The following is a 21,781-nucleotide window of genomic DNA, read 5'->3' on the forward strand; positions in this document are numbered from 1 at the left end:
TTATTTTCATGATACCTTTTTACATGATTTTAATATACTCTACAATATGATGTCAAAACACATTAAGTTAAGCAAAGATTAATTTATTCAGTGTATACATCCAAGAAGGAAAGAGCATCTTGTATTCAGTCATTTATGTACAATAACCTAAGCAGTTATAAATATCCTTTCAAATACGATACGTCACTTCCTGTCAAAAATAATTATATCAACTCTTTATAGCATATTGACCATGGGTGTCAAATTCAAGGCCTGGGGCCCCAGATACGGCCCGCCACATCATTTTTTTCTACCATTTCTATTTTGTTGTTTTGAATAATCTTTTTTTTTTTGCCACAAGCACTCCGTCCCTGAATGATAGTGGAACACAAGGCATAATTTTTCTAAAATATACTCTCACAAAAAAAAATACATTTACATCCTGCCTGACTTTGCTTTCATAGAAGTTTCAAGTACTTTTCACCAGTTTGATAAAGACAGGCCTCATGGATCTAATAGTAGGATTTAAAGAAAAAGTAAATTCAAGTATTTAAGTAACAGGGACAACATGATTTTTTTTTTTTTTTTTTTTTTTTTTTAAACACGCATGTACATCCTTCAACAATAATACAAGCAACTAAAGTGAGCCCGAGAACCAGCTTTGCTATAGTAAAGGTGTATTGGCATAGATTTCAATTTATGTGAAGAAGGCTCAGTACACCTTTCAAGTGGGACTCACCACTCCAACCAGCGGAGGCGCCATCATGTGTCCGTCGCCAAGGTACCGTGCACTCGGAAGCGGTAGAGGCACGTGTACTCCATGTGACCCCAGTTGCTGAGGACGCGCAACTCCACCACGTGGTAGATCATGTTGCTGGGCTGCGTCAGGCAAAAAAAGCGCAGAGGGGATGTCACCGTCAGGGAACGATTGTCGGAATTGCATTTGTGGACTAAAACTCACGGTCAGCTCAAACGTCTGGGTGGGTTCGCCGTCCTCGTTGTACGTGAACGTTCCTAGGAGCGTTCCTTCGTCCACCTCGTCCTCCAACCCCTGAGGGAATACAGTTCAAAAAGAAAAAAGTCACAAGGGGTAATTGACTTTTTTGCAATACGTTTTGGCTGACTTACATAGACCTCAAAGTCCTTGGGTGCAGAGTCGATTCGGCCGGTGGGGGTGTTATGGCGTGGCACGTGATCCAGCGTCACATGGGTAATCCTTATGGGGTGAGACAGGGCGATGACCAGGGTCCCGTGGGCACCGTGAAAGGCCCAACATTTGCCCGGGAGCAGCATTGGCTCACCCTGGGAAGGGAATATGAAGGAGGTTGGCGGGTATATAACAAAATAAATTAAGGAGAAAATAATTACCTGAATGACAGTGCGGGGGCTCTCCGTCGGGTACCACAACGGAAATCCAAAAAAGCTCAGACAGGCCGAGCGGGTGCGATACGTTTCCGAACAGCGGATGCTGATCACGCTGGCACCTGAACGTTACATGCAGGGATGTAAAATATTCCAAATACATTCATACAAAGCCAAGAGTAAGGTGCCGGGTGTCCCACCTTGAGTCTCAAGCGCAAAGTCCGCCATTTTGTTAGCCAAGGGCTGTGTGCACGCGGAGATTCCTTTGTCCTCCAGGTTGACGGCATTGTGCGCCTGTGCGATAAGCAAGCAAGACGTCAGACGATTTAGCGTTGACTTTTTGTGTCCCAACCCACCTGGATGCGGTCAGTGAGCCACTTCTCCATGGCCTGCTGAAGCTCTGGCGTGAGCTGTTTTTGACTGGAGATGTCAGGACAAGGCAGCCCAGGCTGTGATTGGGAGGCCAGCAAATCCCTCGACAACTGCAATCACAATGTTACTTGTGTTCACCACCACACTTTTTCATTTGTTCCTCAAAACATCCATTTACCTCGACAATCTTGGTCTCCAAAGCTTTCATTCTGCCGTTGAGTCTTGAGATGGACTGAAACTGTTCCTTATGATCATCTATCCTCTTAATCAGTACGTTGACCTCGTGGTCCAGATTCTGCGCACTATTGGACTCCACCCCTTTCACGTGGTCCCATATATTTTGCACGTCCGCCTCAAATTGCGCCCTCATCTGAAACGGGAGGGGGGGGGACGGGGCATGACTCAACAGAGGCTTATTGGGGATCTTGGGCAGCTTGCACCCTGGACTTATCGCCAGCCCATTGCAACCATTCAAAGTGATCCAATTGAAGTAGAAGTTTGTGCAAACATTGACTTTCACCTTATCGAGGAGCTCCTGCTTCTGCTGCAGAGCCTCCTGCAAAAGCAAAGAACAATATATATATACATTGGCTATTTTATTTTTTCCAAACAGATCATCTGCTTCTTACCTGAAGATGCTGCACCTTAGCTTCTATCTCAGTAGGCAGTGTGCCCGAGTCCTGCAGAATGGAATGAGAGGGGAAAATTATCATTATTAGCTGGAATGACCAGAGCACACATACCGATATTGAACGTTGTTATTGAATCACAGCACGTTGGGTTAGGACAAGGAATTCAAAAGCACCCATACAAAGAAATGGGTTCGAGTAGAATATTAGAAATCTCCCTGGACCGCACCGTTGCAGTTGTGTACTGCACGTTGTCGAGTGGAGAAGGTCTGTTTGATAGACCGGGGCGCTGCGTGACTTTGGCGTGCGGAGATTGGGCCTTTATGAAGTCGGTGAGGGTGAGCAAAGGCGTCAACAAGGGAGGAAGGAACCACACGACTGGGAAGAGCGAGAGGGGTAAACAATTCAAATAGAAGAACCATGTGTCTTTAAAAGAGACGGCGGCGTGTCACTCACATGCAGCCAGAAGAAAGAGGAGGATGAGGGCAATGCAAGTTGTCTTAGTTTGGGCACTTATCACGTGTCTGTTTGCTGCAGGACAGGAGGAAAGGTTATTTTGTGGGTATTTCTGCATGCATTCAATCAATTCTGGCTTGGGCTACTCTATCTTGATTCTTAGTCCCAACGCTCGTACATGAACATTTGGTTACCGTTTGTTGGATAAAGCCATTGAAAGTACACCAGCGGCTGTGACCAAACTTGAGCACCTGTGGACACATTTGAAATTCATGCTAAATAGCTATGCTAGGCTTTGAGATGCAGTAAAAGCTTACCCAAAGTGGTCAGATGGTTTATCTTGGCAGTCAATGTTGATAGTGTCTCTGAAAACACACATACACATTTGATGTGACTTGACAATGTAAAGGCAAACATGCGCACTCACCCTTCACACGACAGAGGGCGCTGTTGATTTGCCGTCTGCATTCGACAGGGGGAGCCAGGGGGTTACTTTTGGCTTTGCTGGTGCTGGTGCTGGTGTTGGCACTGGACTTGGCGGTGGTGCTCGTTGTTGGAGATTTCAGGTTGACACCCTCAGAGGAGGAGTAGCCCGAGCTGTCAACACAGCTCTTCTCCTGGTCCGGTCGGAGGTAGACGACGGCCTGGCCGCTACCGCGGATCCTCTCTGGAGGAGGCGGTGGGCAACGGGTGGTGGTCTGAGTCGTGGTTGACGCCGCCGGGATCAGGGGGGGCCGGGGTGTGACCCTGGTGTAGGACACGCTCCCCAAGGTCAGGTCCGTCTGGGTGCTCAGGGAAGGCCTGCGGCCTTCGAGGAAGACATTTTAAACGTCAATATGGGATCAGTGCCAACCAACCAACTGCCACCCACTCCACGCCCACCTTTGGTGGAAGGTGACTGGAAGCTGCTGGAACTGGTGGAGGCACGAGACACACCCTTGCGGGTCCCTGCTTTCTTCTTGAAAACCCTGAGGGGAAAAAAAAAAGGCACGCTTCAGAAACTATAGACACAGTCGAAACAAATGTCACAAAAGATTTTGCGCCACTTTCTCACTTGACGGGGCTCTCTCGATATGAAATGTTGGTCACGCTACTCGAGTCGGACTCGTCGTCGGAGTTGTAGTACCCCGTGGACGCCAGGCGACAGCTCCTGCGAGACATGACTGAGAGAAAGAGAAAGTGGAAGTTTTAGGTAACACCTTGGTGAGGTAGACGAGTCACCCACTAGCTACAACGTGCCGCCCCTAGTAACTTACTGATTAGCTGCAAAATCTTGATCATGTAAAGCCTAAAATCAATTTGTTGCCGTTCACGTAATGGGCCCTTGCTAAGAGGGTACGGAAGTCACATGTCAAAAATGAGCAGCAGAAGATGTGACGAAAGGAAGTTGCGGTGGCGAACGCGCGCCCAAAAAATTGGTGCAGGAAGTCTGTGTGAAAGACTAACTCCAACACAAGTCAAAATGAGGGCTACAATACAAAAGAACAATGACGAGTCACAATAAAAAGTTAGCTTGCTAAGAGACGCCCAAATATATAAATATATATATATAATCACACAATAACTTGTCCAAAATACACCAGAACACATTTCAAGAGCACTAAGGAAGGCCAGAGTAGGGGGCAGCAGGCTATAATTCCCTCAAATCCTCTTTCATACTTGAAATGGTATTTGGTGAATAACTCCGGCTTTTCTTGGAAGTATACAATTTTATTCAGGTAATGAAAATCTAAAATGCCCATTTAATTAGAAAAATCTTGAAAATATTCATCTTGATTTGAATAATGTAATTTTAATCTTTTAAATGCCCCTTTTCCTTATAATAAATATACTACTACTGTTCAGAAAAATATACAGAATATATTACAAAATACAGGATTGTCTTTTGTACACCTAACGTTTTTCTCTAACAAAAAAATAATTTACTCAACAAAATACACAAAATTCTCAAAAATATACTAGTTCTGTGAAGGCTGGGGACTTTGCACTTATATTCATAATATTAGGACTTAAATATTGAAAACACATTTTTAAAATCCAAAAGTCTCCTTTGATAAATACAACTTTTACGTCAACTTTTGATACACCTGTCTTTAAATGACCAGCCTGTTGACATCTGCCTTGTCACCAAAAACGTAAGATTTTAAAAATTATTTAATGTACATATTTTAAAACGTGTCATTTAATGCACGTTATTAAAATGTCATGTTCCTAAGCAGTATAATAAAACATTTAAACGGCGACGACCTGATCGAACGACTCTTGATCAAACTCGCTCCGTTACCAGCAAGCAAAACGCGGACAGGACAAACAAGTGCATTTAAGGGCATTTAAGTTATAAAATAATAATAATAATTTAATATACGCCTGTGTCTTGCCTCACCAGCGGTCCGGTCTTGTCCAAATTGCAAATAAGATTACGAATTTTGACAGCACTCGAGTTACGATAAGGGAAAGATAGATAGCAATTTCCGGTGATAGGCACCAAAATAAAACGAGCGAAACATCAGAATTATTTCCCCCGGACAGTAACGTTAAAAGAACGTATTCTTACCAAACAACAGTTAAATGATGTTTACACAACGTCATCATTTATTACAATCAAACAAGGCCATTTAACGTGCTCAGTGTCATAAACGTGTGACATCGTTTCCGGTGCACGACAGACAGGACGGGAACTTGACGCATTCTCTCTGCGTGCATAACAACACAAACTCAGCGACAGTTCAACTATTCGACACACGGGGTCGCAATTGGCCCGTCAGTCACCTTGTACTTGCAATTTGAGAAGCATTGAGGCAAAAAGAAGAAACTGTATAATCTTTAAACATAGTAGAGTGTTCTATTTTGATGCGAGCTTTATTGTTTACATACTACTTTAGTTATATATCACAATCTGACCAGCCCAGAATAAACCCAATCCTACACCCATCCTAAATGTGGCTGGTATGTCCATACTTGCAAGAAGATTGGCAACATAGAGCTCGACCCCTCAACCCTATGTCATGTGTATACACACACACACTCACGTTTTTACGCTTGCACAAAGCCATTGTGTTGTGTCTTGTTATCATGATGCAGGAGTTTCCTCTGTCTGGCCCGAGCCAGAAGGCAACGTAGCGGCAGGACTCTACTCTCAACAATGAGAAGGCCCAACAGGCTCATCATTCCCATGTGTGTGTTTTGTGTCGTTGAACTTCTCTTTTCATGAGTGCCATTTCCTTCTCTCTTTTTGCTCACATGCAGACAACACCCAAGCAAACATGCGACCTCTCCCACTCTGCTTATCTGCCGGGCGACTGGCCTAGACACAACCGCCGTCCGTGCACAAACACACACAGTTCCAATTCTGACCTATCAGTTGGAATGTAATCAAAATAGTGTGCGTGTGTGTATGCTAATGTGTTAGAGACCAAAGGAGGGGAAGAAAGGAGATCAAGTTGAAAAGGGCAGACAACGGAATAGGAAAGGAGGCAGGGGGGCTATATCTTTAGCTCTCAAACATCCACAACATTGATGAGTAGCAATGAGGAAAACCTCCGCTAGATTTCTTAAAAACATGTTGACCAACGAGTAAATTTCAGTGTTTCCAAAAAGCTACGTTGCGGCGAAGCACTCAAATGTCGGTGATCTAACATGCTTGCTTTGTTCCATTTGTTCTTCTAGGTCACATTGACTAAATATTTCATGGTGGACATCTGGTAAGAATCTTAAATTTAGATGTGACCTGTGATGCATCCACGCATGTATCACCTGAGATTTTAGAGACAAGCAGAATTGTGCGAATGATGCCATTTTTTGATACATTTTAAGAAGAATATCAGTCTGGTAGGAAGGAGTAAATGTTCACCAGATAACAAATATCACACTGTTGCTAGCACTCAGGGCTTTTCCCTAATAAAGAATACTCCCAGTCAATTGTTGATAGGGTTGCTATGGCAGCAGATGCAACCCCCACCACCCCGCCCCCACAAAGAAAGTGCAGTCACCGAGGAGAAAACAAAGAAGCCGAAGAGGGGCATTTCCAGCCTCGAGTCTTTTTTTGTCCCGATGTGGAAGATGACTATGACCTTTTTTTAAGTTGTGGAAAGTGCATAAACAGGATCCCATGACGATGGCTCCCAAAAATCTTTAAAAAAAGGAGAGGTGGAGGGAATATAACATCTGTCATTATTTACTCAATTTAGTTTTAATAAGAGTTCAATGAAATATTTTATTTTTTATATTTTATAACATCTGTCATTATATACTCAATTTAATTTTAATAAAAGTTAAATGAAATATTTGCCACAATGCCGCTGATTTTACTATATTTGTCCATTAACAAAGAGATTTTACCTATAAAAATAAATGTATTTATCATTATCTCTAATAAATCATTTCATTTCAATGTTTTCGTCATTGATCATGCATTTCTACTGTCCATAGCGACCGGACGCTTTTACTGTACGCTTGAACTGTTAATCCATCTTTCAATCAAGAAGAATAAATCATGTATGTTGTTTTGTCCACTAACAGACTGACGCGCGCAATCTGGGTCACGGGCAGAGTTCAACGGAGTGACAAGCAACAGCATGACCTGCGTCTTAATCTGTTGAGCCCCTGGTGGTCAATCCTAAACTCTCTGGTGACCAGTGTAACAGCGGCGGCGGCGGCGGATTTAATCCCATCTCAGTCCATCGAGACTGTGAGCTCACCGCGGTGATGTCATGGCAGTGAGTCACTTGAATCGCCCGAGGCGAGGGAGGGAGGGAGGGAGGGAGGGAGGGAGGGAGTCTTATGGTAAGAGACGTGCGCTGGGTCACAAGCTTGACAAAGGTTGCCCGAGTGTTATCTGACTGCGCAAAAGCATCCATCTTCAATACGCCATACTCTATAAAAATAGACAATAACATCTTTGAAATGCTGCTTGTTACAGGGAGTGGCTCTCTTGTCTACCTCAAATTAATAAATGGTGATATATTAGTGGGCCAGCCAGGACACCTCTTATGGAATGGCGCCAGCATCAGTACAGAATGTATTTTCTTTTCTTCCACAATTGTCACCAGTATATGCACAAATAAAATAACCAGCTGACTTAACAGCCTAGTTCAATTTGAATAAGCTATCAAACAAACAAAGTGACTAACCAGAAACACCAACTAATTCAATTGAACTAACTCATCAAATGAAGCAACAAACTATGAAACTTAAAATATCCTAACTGACTCACTAACTGGGTGACCCACTAAATAAACAGAATCACCAAATCTATTGAACGAACAGCAAGCCAGCCCCAAGACACCCTGAAATGAAATCCAGACATTGTAAATGACACAGTTTCTGCACGAGGATCTGAAGAGCCTGCTACAAACTCTCCGCCGCACCTCGTCAATAATTAACAAAAGTCTCCCGGGCTGTCTCGCCAAAGGGGGAATTCTTTGCTAATGACATCACAGGCGCGAGAAGCAATTCGATTTTCAGCCAGTCGGCTCCAAAGAGTCCATACAAGGAGAGCGCCCCATTTTTTTTTTTTCCAGCTTCCTCCGATTGTGCCGCGATGAGTCGGCCGCTAGATGAGAGCCCATCGTCTCGTCGTCATGACAACGTCCGAGTGTGAGTGTTGCTATCAACACAACCATCACTAAATGACACAACACTTTTGAGGATATGCAAAGACTTTTTTTCTTTTCAAAATAACAGTTGTTTTGTCTGACCATGAGCGTCATAATCAAACTTTCCTGTTCAAGAGTACGAGAGAGCAGCTGTGTTTGTAATGATGGACACACCCACATCACATCAATGCAACATTCACTTCAAAAGGAGTCATTCATTATCGTGTGTACGACAATAACCGCTATTGAACTGCAAAACATAGACGCACAAAAGTGTGGGTCCTGCACAGTCTTGTGTGCATCAAGCCCCGTTTCTACTGTACTTGACATTTACAGGCCGCCAAATGAAAACAAACACTAGTGAAATCGATCAAATTTTTTCCAAAATTCAATTAAAACCAGAGTGCTTTAAAAAAAATAATAATAAAAAATATCAAACATTTTAAATTCGAAGTCAATTTAAAATGAAAAGTAACCTGCAGAAGCCACGCATTCTTCAGTCCATGGAACTGATGAGGTTTCTCCGTGAGCTCATGTCTGGAGCACCGACCACACGTCCCGTCTGCAAATACAATGGCAAAATAATTATGGAGGAATGCTAGATGTGTAACAAATACACACCTTTATTAAAAAAATATATATTCAGGTATGATTTGTTTTTGTTTGCTTCAAAATGGAAAAAAAACCCTCAATTCATCAAAAAATGGCGTTGGTGCTCAAAATTTCCCAGCAAAAGAGAAGTCAAGGAAGCAAGTGGTGTGCCGCTATACACAAAAAATATAAAGACACACGTTTCACTTCATATTGTCTGTGCCATGGTACTCAGCTGGCCGTGTTTTGATTTTCACTTGTTACGCTGCACACTGAAGTGAACAAAACCTTTTCCCACATGACACACAGACTGTTGACTGATGTACTGGGAAACATCCGACGCTCACTTTAAATTCCCCAAAATACAATGCAATTCATATTTAAGAGATATTAATATTCCTCCTGGATGGAATAATACATTTAAACTGTCTAGGTTGACATATATTTATAATCTCATCGAGTTTCAATTCCATAAATAGTTGGATCACATACAATGGATTTTTTTTTTTTTTCATGGTAAAGGATGAGGAGCCAATTAGAAGTTTTTTTTTCAAGATTTGTTGGATTATGTTTATCCTTGTGCTGAGTGAGCATGGAAAAATGTAAGTAGAGGTTGAGGATTAGTTATAAATTAAGGATTACTAGACGGCAACGTAATCTAGACGTGTCAATGTTCAAAACAAAAAAACATACAGGGCCAAGTAGATTATCCAAATCGATTGCATAATCTCAGTATGAGTAAATGAGTGATATGTTGAACAGACGGCACAATTAGTCATCCACTCTGATGCTTCTGAGCGGAGAGCTGACATGTCACATCAGGCGTGTGGCACACGTATACCAGACACATTGATACGATGGCTGCTATTAGCTACAAATTACTCACACTCAGACAAAGTCACCTGAACTGACATTATGAATCATAAAATAAAAATAATGTGTAATGTTGAACAGAAAAATCAGTTCCATAGCAAAATAGCTGAACTGTGATCAAGCACAGTCCACCAACTAATATCCGAGTGCAAATAAGGCTCCAGTCAATTGCCCAGCTGCTCTGTCGAAGATCAGGATCGCTATTGGTAGGAATTATCGGATTTACGGGATTAAAACACACCTGTGTGGCGGGAGAGTCAAGCGCTGGTTTGGGTACATCTGGGATTTTGAAGATTCCAACTTCCTGTGGCCCGTTGATCACTTAATTTCTGATGCTTGTACGTTTGTTATTGTTTATCGACACATCTAGACAGAGTACAGGAAGATCAGGTTTGTTTCTATAATTTTGAAAGGAAGTGGTCTCGTGTAAACAGGAAGCTGTGAGAACGCTGGATGTGACAGCTAAGGGAGGGATGGAAGTCAATACAACATTAGATAAAACACACACACATACACACACACACGCGGGCGCTATAAATGAATGGATGAGTTGCTCATGGGTGTTTTTCTTTCCCCTCCTGACGTATTTTGACATCCTTGTATAGACTTTTCCTGAACCGCAACTGAGCATATAGACACAAAAAAAGGAGCAAAAACTTCCCCAGATGGACGGCTCACGCAAGTGTATTTCCTCCGAGCGAGTGTGTGTGTGTGTGATCTCTATTTGCATTGGCTTGACGTGACTGAGTGCTCACGGTGAATGTTTGGAGTGTGTTGATCATTCGCACCGACGTGAATGTGAGGGCCTTGTCTTTTTTAGCCCCGGTGGTGAATGTTGGAGCGAAACAAAGTTTTCTGTACACCACAGGGGCTTCTTCAACAGCAGAGATGGCGGTACCTAAATATTTGAACTGGCTTTGGTTCTTCGTCATTCATTTCAGGAAATCGAGAGATCATTTGATCAAGAGGTTCAAGTCTGGGTGCCGTCCCTTGGCCCCGCCTTTCCTTGGGTATCTGATCGAAACATCTTTTATTTGTCAAGACATCAAAAGTAGAAAGCCATCGACAAACAATTTGACATTTGGACTAACTACGTCCCTGATTGCTACTTTTGTCAAAAAGACATTTCAGTGATGGGTTGGAACTCAGTGGTAAATCCTCGTGGGCCCAAGATCAATTCTGTATACCTCCTCAGCAGATCTTTACAGAACTCACCGATTCACTATTAAGATAATGTGGCTTTTTTTGGCTCACGGGGATTCTTACCCAATTTATCGTAATACGTATTCACTATTTCCACCATAGCTAGCTAACTAGCTAGCTAAATAAATAGATAAATAACAATATATAATAATAATAATAATAGATAAATAAACCTATGAGTTCATTCTTGTATGAATCTCACAAATGGTCACACTTGCACTCCACACTTACCCCACATTTGCTAAGTCATTGTGCCCTTTGTATATTTAGCTCCAGCGTGCCCCTTTCCGTTGCAGATGATGCTGGGGAAAAAAAAAAAAAATCACAATAAGTCGTGATTCAGACCTTCCTCTCCTACCTCTGCCCACTGCATCTTCTTCCTGCTTCCCTTTTCTTTCCATATTGATACAAGGTCAGTTTTGTGAACTATTCTGCTATCAGTACAATATAAATGATAATTTTGCTCTTTTTTTGAGCTTGTACATTTTTTTTAATCATAAAATGATTTATTTGAGCTTATTTTCTATTATTTTTCATGCCTTGACTGTCAGTAACAGAATCAACCATCTTCGAGCGTCCAAATCAAACATCTTCCACCACCACCTTCAAATATGTACCTGTGCTTGTTCGTGTTAAACTGCTGAGCAAAATTTCTCAATGTAGTGCGGAAAGCGCGGCGGAGGTGTGTTAGGTCGATGACCCGAGTTTGAACTCTCCTGAGACTTCCAGCGCCTCTGTGCAGACGAGACGACGGGTAAGGCGAGGCCGAAAGACATGTGCCGTAATTGCTAATTAGATCAAGCTTTCGGAACGGAAGTTAATTAACACTCTCTCTGATTGAAAGATAGCATGAGAAGATGGTGATGGGGGGGATGAGGAGATATGAAAATATAGGAGAGAGAGAGAGAGCGCGGGAAGACGGGTTAAAGCAGTTGATCAAATAGAAGGAAAATGAGTGGCGTGCCTGACGTGGTCTTCAAAGGGCTGATAAGCAAACCCAATATGAGTCTAACTAAATGGGACTTGTCTGAGATCTCTCATGACTTCACAACTGACTGTCTAGACCTACTTAAAGCTCACTGGCTCAGTCACACGTGAATACATTTTGCCTCCAGTCTCGTGAAAACCACTTTTAGCGCGTTATGGCATCTGACACCGATTGGTTTTGCAATACGTTTTGTGTTACTGTTTGGTGAATTTCTGGGTTTGTCATGAATATAAAAAAAATAAATAAATAAATCAAGTCCATGGCGTGAAAAGGCACAAATAAAGAATGCCATCTTGGTTAAAAGTACCGTATTTTTCACACTATAAGGCGCACCAGATTATAAGGCGCACCTTCAATGAATGGCCTATTTTAAAACTTTGTCCATATATAAAGCGCACCAGATTATAAGGCGCACCTTCAATGAATGGCCGATTTTAAAACTTTGTCCATATATTTGGACACACCTGCTGTAGTGGCTCAATATTGGTCCATATATATGAGGTGCACCGGATTATAAGGCGGCTTTTGAGAAAATTGGAGGTTTTTAGGTGCGCCTTATAGTGCGGAAAATACGGTAGCCCTTTTGGCATTTCCGGGGCCCTTTTAGGAAAATACATTTTCTACTTAATTTGTAGAAATAGCCAACTACAATGCTTCCTGCTGAGAGTGTGTGCAAACCTGATATGTGCTAAAGTTGTCAGCCACTACGCTTACTGCACGTGCACACTGGTTAGCGTTGACTTCAGCTGATACAGACTTGTGTGTGTTTGTGTCATCCAGGAATAGCCGCACAGGGAGGCCTGCTTCCTCCATTCCGGACTAGCGGGGCGGAAGAATCCACCGTGAACCTTGATCTTTGTCGTGACCCCGAGACGAGACAGCGGGCTTCCTGGAAAACAGTCTCGGGCTCTTTGGGAAAATTAAGAATTGGTCGTTTCAGAGTCAGTTCACTAACAATATTTTGTTGTTTTCTCACAAAGCATACTTGAGTAGAAATATGTCAAATGTATAGCTGTAAAAAAAACATATTTTCAATGAATCACAGATGTTTTTCTTAATAAATTAAAGATTTTGATACCTTAAATTACAAATTCATCCCGATTCAGAAATGGTCTTTTATGTTGTCATAAATCATATATAATTCTCAAACAAATACTATTTGCGTCACAATTACATCATAAATAAAACAAAAAAAAAAAAGATTCTTTCCTCACAATAGTGCCTTCCTCGCACTACTGAAAATAAGGGTTGATAATAAGTCATTGCGTCTTTAGAATTCTGTCTTTTCAATAAATCCCCATTAACTCATTCATACTATTTATATTCGAAGTTCGGTTGACAGTCTATTTTTAAAGGTGTATAATTTTTGTGTTATATAAGTATGAGGAGCTCTTCCCTTAATAAGACCCTTGAGGAGTCATGTAAAGGTAGAAATGAGAAAATACAACAATACACCAATAGTGCTTTTCAAAATAAATGAAATCGCTGAATACATTCACAAACGTGTATGAAATTCCAGCTATTTGATTTTATTTTGAAAAGCAAAAAAAAAAAAAACCTTGCTCCATTTCCTTGCCGCGATTGTCAGTGTGAACTTGAACAGCGAAGGCAGCCGAGTTAAAAGACTGCTCGGAGCATTTCCAGACTCAGTCAGCGAGGAGACGCGCGCGGGTGCGGCAGCGAGAAGAACGTGACCGAGACATTGAAGCGGAGCAAACGTGTCTGCGCCGTTATTACACACAGACACACACACATACACGGAAAAGCTTGTGGATCAACTGCTGTGGACGACCAGGAGGGATAGACCTTTCCAAAGCTTTTCAGCACGGCGCGTAAAAGTTGCGCGCGGATAGTTGGCCACGCTGGACTTTATTCAAGAAACCTCTGGCGCCTTTTGACAGCGGCTTCAAATAGCGAGCGCTGTTTCTGTGCCCTTTAACGAGGAAGCGTATTTGGATTTTGGGGGACTCCTCATCACCCTCAACCGTGGATGACAAGCTTCCACGCACCTGCCCGACTATGGACAGACTCATACGTCTAGCCTGAGTGTGAGTCATTGTTATTACGCTGCGCGGCTCCCAGGTGACGACATACGTTTGGGATCCTTCAACGTCAAAGGAAAAGGGGGAGATCCTCAGCGGTGAGAGTGGACGCCGAGGTGCTCAATGCCCAGCCGGTCGCTGGCGAGGGCTCCTCTGGCTGGGCGGCAACATGAGGTCGTGGCTTCCGCTGCTACTCCTGGCCGCGCTCTCGGCGGCGCTCCTGAGGCTCGGCAGCGCTGAGGTAAGAGCGGTCAAGGCAAAAGTCCTCAATCCGTACTTAAATAGAATTACAGACACTCATGTGCTCCGTCCGTCCATCCATTTTCTGTCTCGCTTGTCACCATGTAGGTAGGGGAACACTCTGAACCGGTTGCCAGCCAATCGTAGGGCACACAGATAAAAATAAGTGGAACGGTGGAGCACTGGTTAGCACGTTCGCCTCACAGTTCAGAGGTCCGATTCTGCTTGCGACCCTCCCTGTGTGGAGTTTGCATGTTCTCCCCGTGCCTGCGTGGGTTTTCCTCCTCCACATTACAAAAACATGCTCGGTAGGCCGATTGAGCAATTGCCCCAAGGTTTAAGTGTGGATGGTTGTTCGTCTCTGTGTGCCCTGCAACTGGCTGGCAACAAGTTCAGGGTGTCCCCCCCGTCTACTACTCGATGATTGCTGGGATAGGCTCCAGCACGCCTGCGACCCCCATGGGGACAAGCGTTACAGAAAATGGATGGATGGATGGGATCTATGCGCCGTGCTTTGTCTGGCCCCTCACTTAGGACCCCTTTGCCTTGGGTGACCCTGCCAGGGGCATAAACAACTTGACCTCTACGATCATTAGGGTTAGAGACGCAAACCCCTCGACTACGATACGGTGACGGCTGGCGGAGGGGTCACTCAAAATTCCAACCGATTGAATTCTCCGATTTTTTACGCGTCATCCCAGTTGTCGAAGAAATGTTGAAGAAAGTAACACGCCTACTTTAAAAAAAAAAGGAAGGAGAAAGTTGCCTGTGTTCAAATGTAAGAAGTGAAAAAGTTCCCCGGGGGGGCCCAGGTAACAACTCAGCTTGTGAATTTCACATGAGCAAACTCAGGAAACAAATTTTGAACGATTGTGATGTCATTTTCAGTCGACGGCAAGTGGCAAAAAAAAAATAAAAATGGCCGCCCGTTGAGAGGATCAAGCAATTCATCCACGCATCCAATTTGACCTAAAAGCATGCATTTTAATTCTTAAAGCACCCACACTTCCATACAAATGCACTTTTGAACAGGTTTCCCCTCTGACTATTGTCCACTCAGGTTGAGCTTGGGCGATTGGGGGCCGCTGATCCATTTTACATAAGAACAGCAACTAATCTGCCAGGGATTTCACTGACTTTGTGTGTGCGCGTGTGTGTGTGCACATGCATGCATGTCCAGCTGCGCGCGTGTTGCTGGAGATATGTTCTTGTGGATGTGTTGCGTGTCAGAAAAAGCGCAAAGGCTATTTGATTTTTAAGCCCATTTTTGTGCAAGGACATTGGGGAGTAAAGCTGCAGCTGTTGCATGGCAACCGGAGGATGTTATTGAACTTCAAATGTTGCATTTTGGATTGAATACAGAGTAGCAAGTCAGTTTCAAAAAGATGTAGACTAAAAATCTGTACTCCTGGTAAATGATTTTTTTTTTTTTTTTTTTTGGTCATTTCCATCTGTTTTTTTTGGGCGCCTAGGGCAGTTGGGATGGAAGCACTTTGGATTCTGCCTAGCAACAACACAATTCTGTCTCAGCTTGATAATTGATTTTTGTTTTAAGTTGCAATGTTTTGATTCATGTCGTACGTCATTCTTGGCAACTTAAAACAAAACCAAAAAAAAAGATCATTTGCATCAGCTTTACCAACAAAAGCATGGAATTCATTTTCAAGGTTAAAATTTGTTTTTTTAAAATAAAACGATGCTGTTGTATTAAAAGTGCCGGTTTGACCAACAGTCGAGATCAACGTAATAACTGAATAAATACCAATTTAGGCACAAGCACACTTAACTGCCCAATATGTCATGGAAACAAAAGTTGAACACATTTGAAGTGAGCGATTATCCCATCCGATTAAATCAACAATATTCATGACGGAAATGTGTGCACGTTAGTCTGTGTGTGTGTTTGCATGTAAGCGCCGCCAACTGGCCCCATAATTACATTCCATTACACCTCACCTTTCTCCACAAACATTCCATAAGATCTCTGTGCCTTCCAGGCTTCCTGTACTGTGAGGCCCACTGCACACTGTGTGTGTGTGTGTGTTGTGAGTAGACAACACTGTATAAATGCCGTAATAGTCAAAACACCACAGAGGAAAGGCCCCGCATGAAAAACAAAGACAATATTTGAGGTGTAGCTCGCAAATGAGTAACTTTGCCCGGCATCCAAACTAGCGAGTGTATTATTAGCTGTCATGGCTGCCTCCCTTCATTCAGGAGCAACTATTTTATTTGTGCCTGTTTAGGCATGGTGTGGCTGTTTGGGAGAGGATTGCTTGGACAAATTGGGCGGAAAGCAAAGTGTGTGTGTGTGTGTGTGTGTGTTTGCTTAACTAGGTCAGCCAGGAGCTTGTGAAAGTCATCCAGGTGTCCTCGGCTGCTGCTTCCCCTGCGGCAGACAGAGACAAGACGAGAAGGTCAAAACTAGCTGGAGCAGAAATGTCAGAGAGGATGCAATCGTTTCAGTAGCGGTTTAACACGGTCGAAAACCGAGCAGAACTTAGCGATAACGAGCTCATCGTCAGTTATGCTCGGCATCGTTGCGGGTTTTTTTTCGTCGTGTGTGACGTTTGCGACACAAGTGCGAGTTACAACGTTGGATGAGTTGAGTTCCCCTCAGGGCACATGATGAGGTCCTAAATGACAAGAATCGGTTTTACAAAATGAATGGACGGATGCACGGATGGTATCGACGGGTAACAATGGAAGCTTGTGTCCGCTAACGACTTGGAGATGGGGCGGCCAGTCGGACCCACGACGACTTCCTTCCAGTATTAAGGTCTTTGAGAGGCACAATGTGGACTTTTGTTTTGTGCCGTCGCATCTTAAAACACGGGAAGAAGCTGCGAGATCAGACCACTGGCAATGCTCGATTCTGATTGGTTGATGGGAGCTGCTCAATCCGCCTTTTTGAGCACCGTCGCAACAATCATCCCGCTTTCCGTCCTTCCGAAAAGCCCCGCTAAGCCTCGCCGAATACCGCTCTTATCGCATTTCCACAAAAACCCGACAAACAAGCGACTTATCAATTCTGAATTGAAGAATTCCTCCTGGCAGCTGTGTAAACAATTTTCGGCTCGCGTGTACGCAGCAAGGCCGGTTACGTGATGACAGGAGGCTTTTCATCAAATAGTGCTCGTCAATCTCGTGAACCCAGTTAGTCGTGAATAAACGCCTCCTTTAAGTTAAATCTCCTTTTAGCAATCAGGAATGCAAATGTGAAGTAACCTTTAAAAAAAAAAAAAAAATTGATTATTATTTTATCTCAATTAGCTACACGCCGAGTTTGAATGTAAATAAACAAACGCAATTTGTTCAGAACGGATCGTTTGTTCCAAACATAAGAAATGAGAAGAGAGTAACAGTCTGCACACTGTTTCCTATTTCGGAGGAAGTGAAAGTGGAGCACGCGTTGACATGGTGACACCAAGAATGTATCCACATGCAAAATCCCGAGTGCATCGTCGTAAGGGGTCGCGCCACTTGTCATGATTGTAAAAGAAGTTAACATGCTTTTTTGTCTGCGTGCAGGGCGATCCGCTACCTGAGTCGCTGATCGACCTGGTGAGGAACTCTCCCGTCTCCTCGCTTGACGAACTGAAGCTACTGCTGCAGCGAGAGGCGGACGCAATAGGTAAGCCAGATGCAACAACTAGCAACAACTTGGCCAAATAGTTGCAGTGATAAAGTTATACGTGTACGATACAAAAAAAAAAATCCTCAGTGAATATGAGGACAAACAGTGTTTAGCTTTTACGATCAATAAAATATCAATAACCTCGTGACGGCAATCCTACGTGCTTCAGTCACAAATATCATTTATCCAAAAAGTGCCACTATCCAAAAAAACGGTCTACTTTTCTTAAAAAAGGGGAAGGGAGGGGCAAATTTGCTCACTTTTGTCATGCTACTCAGTCACGTCATATTATGAACGCTGACGAGCCTCCACCTTGAACGCAATTAAGCAAATGAAATGAAAAAGACGACAAAAAAAAGGCAATTAGTCATGCACAACGGAGAAGATGAAAACAACAAACGTCCCAAGATAACCCTGATGCGCACTCGGGGAAGCCGAGGGGCGAATTATGAAATGGCGATACGTGTGTGAGCACACATCTGTTACGGCTCATATCTCCTGAAACAACAGCCAGTGCTCTGTTTATATATAATGGATTTTTTTTTCCTTTCTCCGCCCTAGAAGATGAAGATGATGACAGCGTTCTGATGAACCAAGCGCACGGCCGACACGTCAGAAGCATCGGTAGGGCTCCTCTGGTCCAATTCTACTGCGACGCATTCTAGTTTCTCACCTTGACCAAATGTTCCTCCAAACCATAGTGGAGGCTGAGATGGCCCAGCAGGCAGCATGCAGAGTTCGGACCGAGGTGATGGAGGTGACCAGGTCTATGCTGGACCGCCGCAACGCTAACTTCATGCCGTGGCCGCCCTGTGTGGAGGTGCAGAGATGTTCGGGGTGCTGTAACACCAGGTTGCTGCAGTGCGTGCCTACGGTGACTTCCAGCAGATACCTGCAGGTAAAAGCCTCTCAGTCACTTTTTTGTTCCGATTATACAAACAAGACAGGGCATGCTAACAGATGCCGCGGGATCATTTCGTTACCTCCAGGCCGGCGGTTTTATCTGACGCTAAGTGTCGTATTAGGCACGATTGTTGACAAGCGCAATCGGGTAAAGATGGTAACAATTAGTCCAGTCGTGTGTGTGTGGTTCACCGATAAAGAAATCCGCATCTGCCAGCATGCAAAATAATGTCGATTTCCAAACAGCCCTGAAAAATTCGTTCTGGCAGGAATCCACCACATTTCCCAAGAGTTCTTCGCTTGTCTGGAAATGTCTTCATGCCAATGTGACTTACACAACACATTCTCACGAGTGGATTTTGTGTGTGTGCAGGTCATAAAGATCCAGTACATCAACAGGAAGCCCCACTACGAAAAAGCCATCATCTCGGTGGAGGACCACCTGGCGTGCAGGTGCCAGCCTTCCTCGCCCAACCCGCCGCCGCTTACCTCGCCGTCCCAGCCTCAAGCGCCTCTACCGCGGGCGGCCCACCCTGCTCCGCCCAAGTCCCAAGGCTCCAAAGCCGACTTGCACCGCAACGATGACCTGAAGCGCAACCAGCGGCTCTACACCAGCGAGGAGCAGGAGACGGCGCCGAGGCAGTGGCCGCAGGGGGGATACACGCAACTGGTGCACTGGACACAGCCCAGGCTGCATCAGCCGGTCAACAGCTGGCCGTCGGACGCACGGGCCGGGCAGGGTAGACTGGGAAACCCACCGCAGGTTGGCCAGGGGAGCGGACACGAGGGCAGTCGCGAGGAAGGCGGCGAATTGCATCGTCAGCGGCTCCAATCCCAGAGCTACAACTATGGACATTCCAATCATCGGAATCTTAGGACGCAATATCGACTGAACGCCCCCCAGTCGGACGGCGCGCCGTCCCTCGGCCCGACCCCGTCGTCCCAGCAAAGCCCTGCCCCGATTTTGCCCATTTCCATCGACCGCAAAGACTCTGTGCCCACCGGCCAGCCCGACACGGAGGTGACGCCGACGTACCCGGGGACGCAGGCCGAACAACCAATAGGGAGTGGGAGGCCGGACAATGACTCAGCCAATCAGGGCGAGGCTAAGGACTTTACACTGGCCAATGGTGGAGGACAGCTAACGGAAGAGGAGAGGAGGAAGAAGGTTCTGGAGGTAGTTCAGGGGGAGCTAGACCGACCGGCACATCTTCAATTTCAACCTCAGCAAAGACCAAAACCAGGTAAAGACTACTAGTCTTTTGTCGAGCCATATAGGTGGAACACGGCTAGCAGTACGCTAGCTAGCAATAATTAGCTTTAGCAAAGGTTTCGATGTTAAGGCTGCTGCACACAATGCATGGTGGGTAACAAGGAACTATTCTTCCCGCACCCACAGAAAACACAACTTGACAACTGCCGTTTTGGTTTTGGTTATTTCTTTGTACAAGCTCCAAGGTTGTCATCAGGTAACCTTGGGGGTAGTTCAAACCTCTGTGAAAATTCCACAGTGGAAGTTTTTGTCCTTGATGGGAGATTTAACACAAATGCACAAATGGAACAAATGTGCACAATGTGGATTTTGCGCAACATCGTATCTTTGTGTTGTGGCTAACACAACAATTGGGCAAAACATTTGCAGTACTATCTAGACCAAAGTGAGAACCTAAAATTTGTAACTAGAGACGAGTCACGTTTTTTTTTTACGTGTCCCCCCCCGTAGCGCTCGCCACGCCGGCCTCGCTCTCCAGCCGCCAGACTCCTTTCAGGCCGGCCTCTCCCCGTCGTAGAAGGAAACGCCGCAAGCGTATCAGCAAGGCGGCCATGAGAGACATGATCATGTAGAGCTGAGATGCAGGTGAGCTCAGCAGTCTATGAGCTTCTTCGGCTTTTCTGTTTTGGAGTTTGGTCAAATGACGTTCGCGAGGTGATTTTGCCTGAGCCCTGAGAAACATTCATTTTCATATTTCATTTCAGAAACAAATACGTTTCGTCGAATTTTCATTCTGTCGTTAAAGACTTTTCTCTTTTGCTTCAAGGGATTTGTTGAAGTAATACCAAAGGCTGCGGGGGCCACGAAAACCAGTTTCAGACGCTGGGTGGACACACTGGACGCTACCAACGAGGGACCGGGACAAACACTGGACGTTGAGGACAGATGTGGGTGGCCATAAAAGCAAAAGTGAACTCCTTGATGGCAGAGGAACTGTCACACTAAAACACTGGACAAACTTAAGGAATGCTTGACTGGACAGAGAGGCCTGGTTTCTCCAAAATCTCAGACCCCCCATACACACATACACACGTGTTGTACTACTGCCACCCGACATGGACCTCCAAATACTACACAGACCAAAATGATCATATCGAAAGCCGTCTTAAAGACATTGCTTTGAAGACAAACGCTGTGAGACAGTTACTAGCCCAACACCGCATATGTATAAATGCTTTTTTTTTTTTAAGTTCTTAATTTATTCAGAAAACAAAATGGAGAACATTCAAGTTCTCAAGTGTAATTAATAATATTATTGTTACTTTTTATTGTTATTGCTGTTTCAAGTCAAAGGAACTGATGGTTGTGCACACTGTAACTGTAACGAATGTTATTTTTCGTAGAAAATAAAAAAAAGCTCATCTTATGTTTGTGTGTGTGCAAGTAAGCAAGAGTTTAGTCAAGTAGCATACCTGGGGGGGGGGGGGACCTGGGGAGCGTCAGAAATGTCCGATTGCCACGGAAACAAACCAGCGGACATCTCAACAGAGGAATATCATATGGTGAAAAAGCGACGAGGGAGGCGGCGGAGGAGTATTTAAGTATGCAAGTGTGTGTGTGTGTGTGTGTGTCCGTGTGACATGATAAATGAGGAAGAGGAGGGTGAAGGTATGTGATGACGCATCAAATACGAGCTAAT

At 44.3% G+C, this 21,781-nt stretch overlaps 2 protein-coding genes across 11 annotated transcripts in view; one reads left to right on the forward strand and one right to left on the reverse strand.

Moving 5' to 3' along the window:
- Positions 1-62: 62 nt before the first annotated feature.
- The window catches only part of LOC148399630 (uncharacterized), a 32,866-nt gene continuing 11,147 nt past the window's right edge, over positions 63-21,781 (reverse strand). The window contains exons 3-24 of one of the 9 annotated variants that reach the window (XM_088372713.1): positions 18,640-18,776; positions 14,142-16,718; positions 12,726-12,956; positions 11,291-11,361; positions 10,098-10,222; positions 8,869-8,954; positions 3,853-3,961; positions 3,681-3,766; positions 3,226-3,606; positions 3,116-3,163; positions 2,993-3,049; positions 2,799-2,873; positions 2,572-2,720; positions 2,343-2,393; positions 2,234-2,269; positions 1,892-2,083; positions 1,698-1,823; positions 1,542-1,635; positions 1,348-1,463; positions 1,108-1,281; positions 941-1,030; positions 63-858 (exon numbers count right to left, since the gene is read on the reverse strand). In XM_088372713.1, coding sequence (XP_088228839.1) covers positions 742-858; positions 941-1,030; positions 1,108-1,281; positions 1,348-1,463; positions 1,542-1,635; positions 1,698-1,823; positions 1,892-2,083; positions 2,234-2,269; positions 2,343-2,393; positions 2,572-2,720; positions 2,799-2,873; positions 2,993-3,049; positions 3,116-3,163; positions 3,226-3,606; positions 3,681-3,766; positions 3,853-3,959 — 1,899 coding nt within the window. In that variant the 5' untranslated portion in view covers positions 3,960-3,961; positions 8,869-8,954; positions 10,098-10,222; ... (2 more) ...; positions 14,142-16,718; positions 18,640-18,776 and the 3' untranslated portion in view covers positions 63-741. Of the gene's footprint in view, positions 859-940; positions 1,031-1,107; positions 1,282-1,347; positions 1,464-1,541; positions 1,636-1,697; positions 1,824-1,891; positions 2,084-2,233; positions 2,270-2,342; positions 2,394-2,571; positions 2,721-2,798; positions 2,874-2,992; positions 3,050-3,115; positions 3,164-3,225; positions 3,607-3,680; positions 3,767-3,852; positions 3,962-4,054; positions 5,157-5,181; positions 5,341-8,868; positions 8,955-10,097; positions 10,223-10,754; positions 10,776-11,290; positions 11,362-11,676; positions 11,738-12,725; positions 12,957-14,141; positions 16,719-18,639; positions 18,859-21,781 lie in introns of those variants that run through there. The other 8 variants (XM_088372716.1, XM_088372712.1, XM_088372714.1 and 5 more) reach the window with 8 other exon arrangements.
- Positions 13,678-21,508, forward strand: pdgfba (platelet derived growth factor subunit Ba). 2 transcript variants are annotated; one of them, XM_088372721.1, is made up of 7 exons: positions 13,678-14,330; positions 17,861-17,963; positions 18,531-18,590; positions 18,668-18,864; positions 19,243-20,113; positions 20,593-20,727; positions 20,909-21,508. In XM_088372721.1, the coding sequence occupies exons 1-6, from the start codon at positions 14,259-14,261 to the stop codon at positions 20,712-20,714; spliced, it is 1,425 nt and encodes a 474-aa protein (XP_088228847.1). In that variant the 5' UTR covers positions 13,678-14,258; the 3' UTR covers positions 20,715-20,727; positions 20,909-21,508. The 2 variants fall into 2 exon arrangements, with proteins under 2 accessions (XP_088228847.1, XP_088228846.1); XM_088372720.1 differs by having other exon boundaries at positions 13,679-14,330; positions 18,528-18,590.

This window comes from Syngnathus floridae, chromosome 4 (assembly GCF_059516105.1).
Source record: "Syngnathus floridae isolate MCC-2025c chromosome 4, RoL_Sflo_1.0, whole genome shotgun sequence".
NCBI lineage: Eukaryota > Metazoa > Chordata > Actinopteri > Syngnathiformes > Syngnathidae > Syngnathus > Syngnathus floridae.